This window comes from Eimeria tenella, genomic scaffold (assembly GCF_000499545.2).
Source record: "Eimeria tenella Houghton genomic scaffold, Eth_scaff2540, whole genome shotgun sequence".
In the NCBI taxonomy this organism is placed as follows: Eukaryota; Apicomplexa; class Conoidasida; order Eucoccidiorida; family Eimeriidae; genus Eimeria; species Eimeria tenella.
This window is the reverse complement of record NW_013542408.1, coordinates 482-1,548: the sequence shown is the minus strand read 5'-3', so window position 1 is coordinate 1,548 and position 1,067 is coordinate 482. Positions and strand designations below refer to the sequence as shown.

The window sequence follows — 1,067 nt, the reverse complement described above, 5'->3', positions numbered from 1 at the left end:
CTCCTCCCCCGCTGCTGCTGCTGCTGCTGCTGCTGCTGCTGCTGCTGCTGCTGCTGCCCCTGAGGGGAGTTCTCCAAGCTGAGCTTGTCCATAAGGGCGCGCAGCTGTTCTTCTGCTGCATCTGCTGGCTCTGCCTCCGCAGCTGCTGCAGTTGCTGCTGCTGCGTCATTGCCACGCTGCTGCTGCTGCTGCTGCTGCAGTCCCTCGCTGGCCCACAGCATAACAGCAGCAACAGCAGCAGACCCTGCAGAACACCAAGCAGCAACCTCCCTGGGGCCCCCGCTGCTGCTGCTGCTGCTGCTGCTGCTGTAAACGCGCCCCTTCTTCAGCAGCAGCCGCGTCAGCAGCTGCGAAGCAATCGACAACGAAGACACCCCTGCAGCAAGCCGCTGCTGCTGCTGCTTCTGCTGCTGGCCATCTTGCTGCAGCAGCAGCTGCTGCTGCAGCAGCATGCGCCGCTGGTGCAGCAAATCCGTCAATATAACGCCTAGTGCTTCTAGGCTTTCTGCTGCAGGCAGCCCCTTGGGGCCCTTTTGCTGCAGCAGCAGCAGACACAAACCCTCTGCTCTTTCCTTTTGCTTCAGCAGCTCTTGCTGCTGCTGCTGCTGCTGCTGCGGCTGCTGCTGCAGAGAGTCAAGGCGGCGGGCGATGGACCCCAGAATTTGAGGCAGAATCCGCTGCAGCAGCAGCAGTAACCGGCCCTCTTCGCTGTTGTGCTGCAGCAGCTGCTGCTGTTGCTGCTGCTGCTGCTGCTGCTGCTGTTTCAGCGCCCTTACCAGGGCCGTCGTAAGAGACCCCAAGCTTGCTGTTGCTGCTGCTGCTGCTGCTGCATCTTCTTGCTGCAACTGCTCACAGACGCGGGAGACAAACCGCAGCAGCAGCCGCCGTGCTGCTGCCTGCACAGGCACTTTCGGCGCTGCTGCTGCAGCACGCAGCAGCACCTCGAAGCAACCACGCGACAGAATTACGTTGCTGCTGCTGCTGCTGCTGCTGTTGTCGGCGGCTGGGGGAGCAAGGCCCCCACAAATGCGCAGCGCCTGCAGCAGAGACAGCGAGGCCCTCTCGGG

General features: G+C 62.7%; 1 protein-coding gene across 1 annotated transcript in view; it reads right to left on the bottom strand.

Moving 5' to 3' along the window:
• Positions 1-1,067, bottom strand: part of ETH_00042790 (uncharacterized protein) — a gene marked incomplete at both ends in the record, with an annotated part of 1,527 nt that overhangs the window by 91 nt on the left and 369 nt on the right. The window contains one exon of the mRNA XM_013375128.1: positions 3-1,067. Within this exon, the coding sequence (XP_013230582.1) occupies positions 3-1,067 (1,065 nt within the window). The remainder of the gene's footprint in view (positions 1-2) is intronic.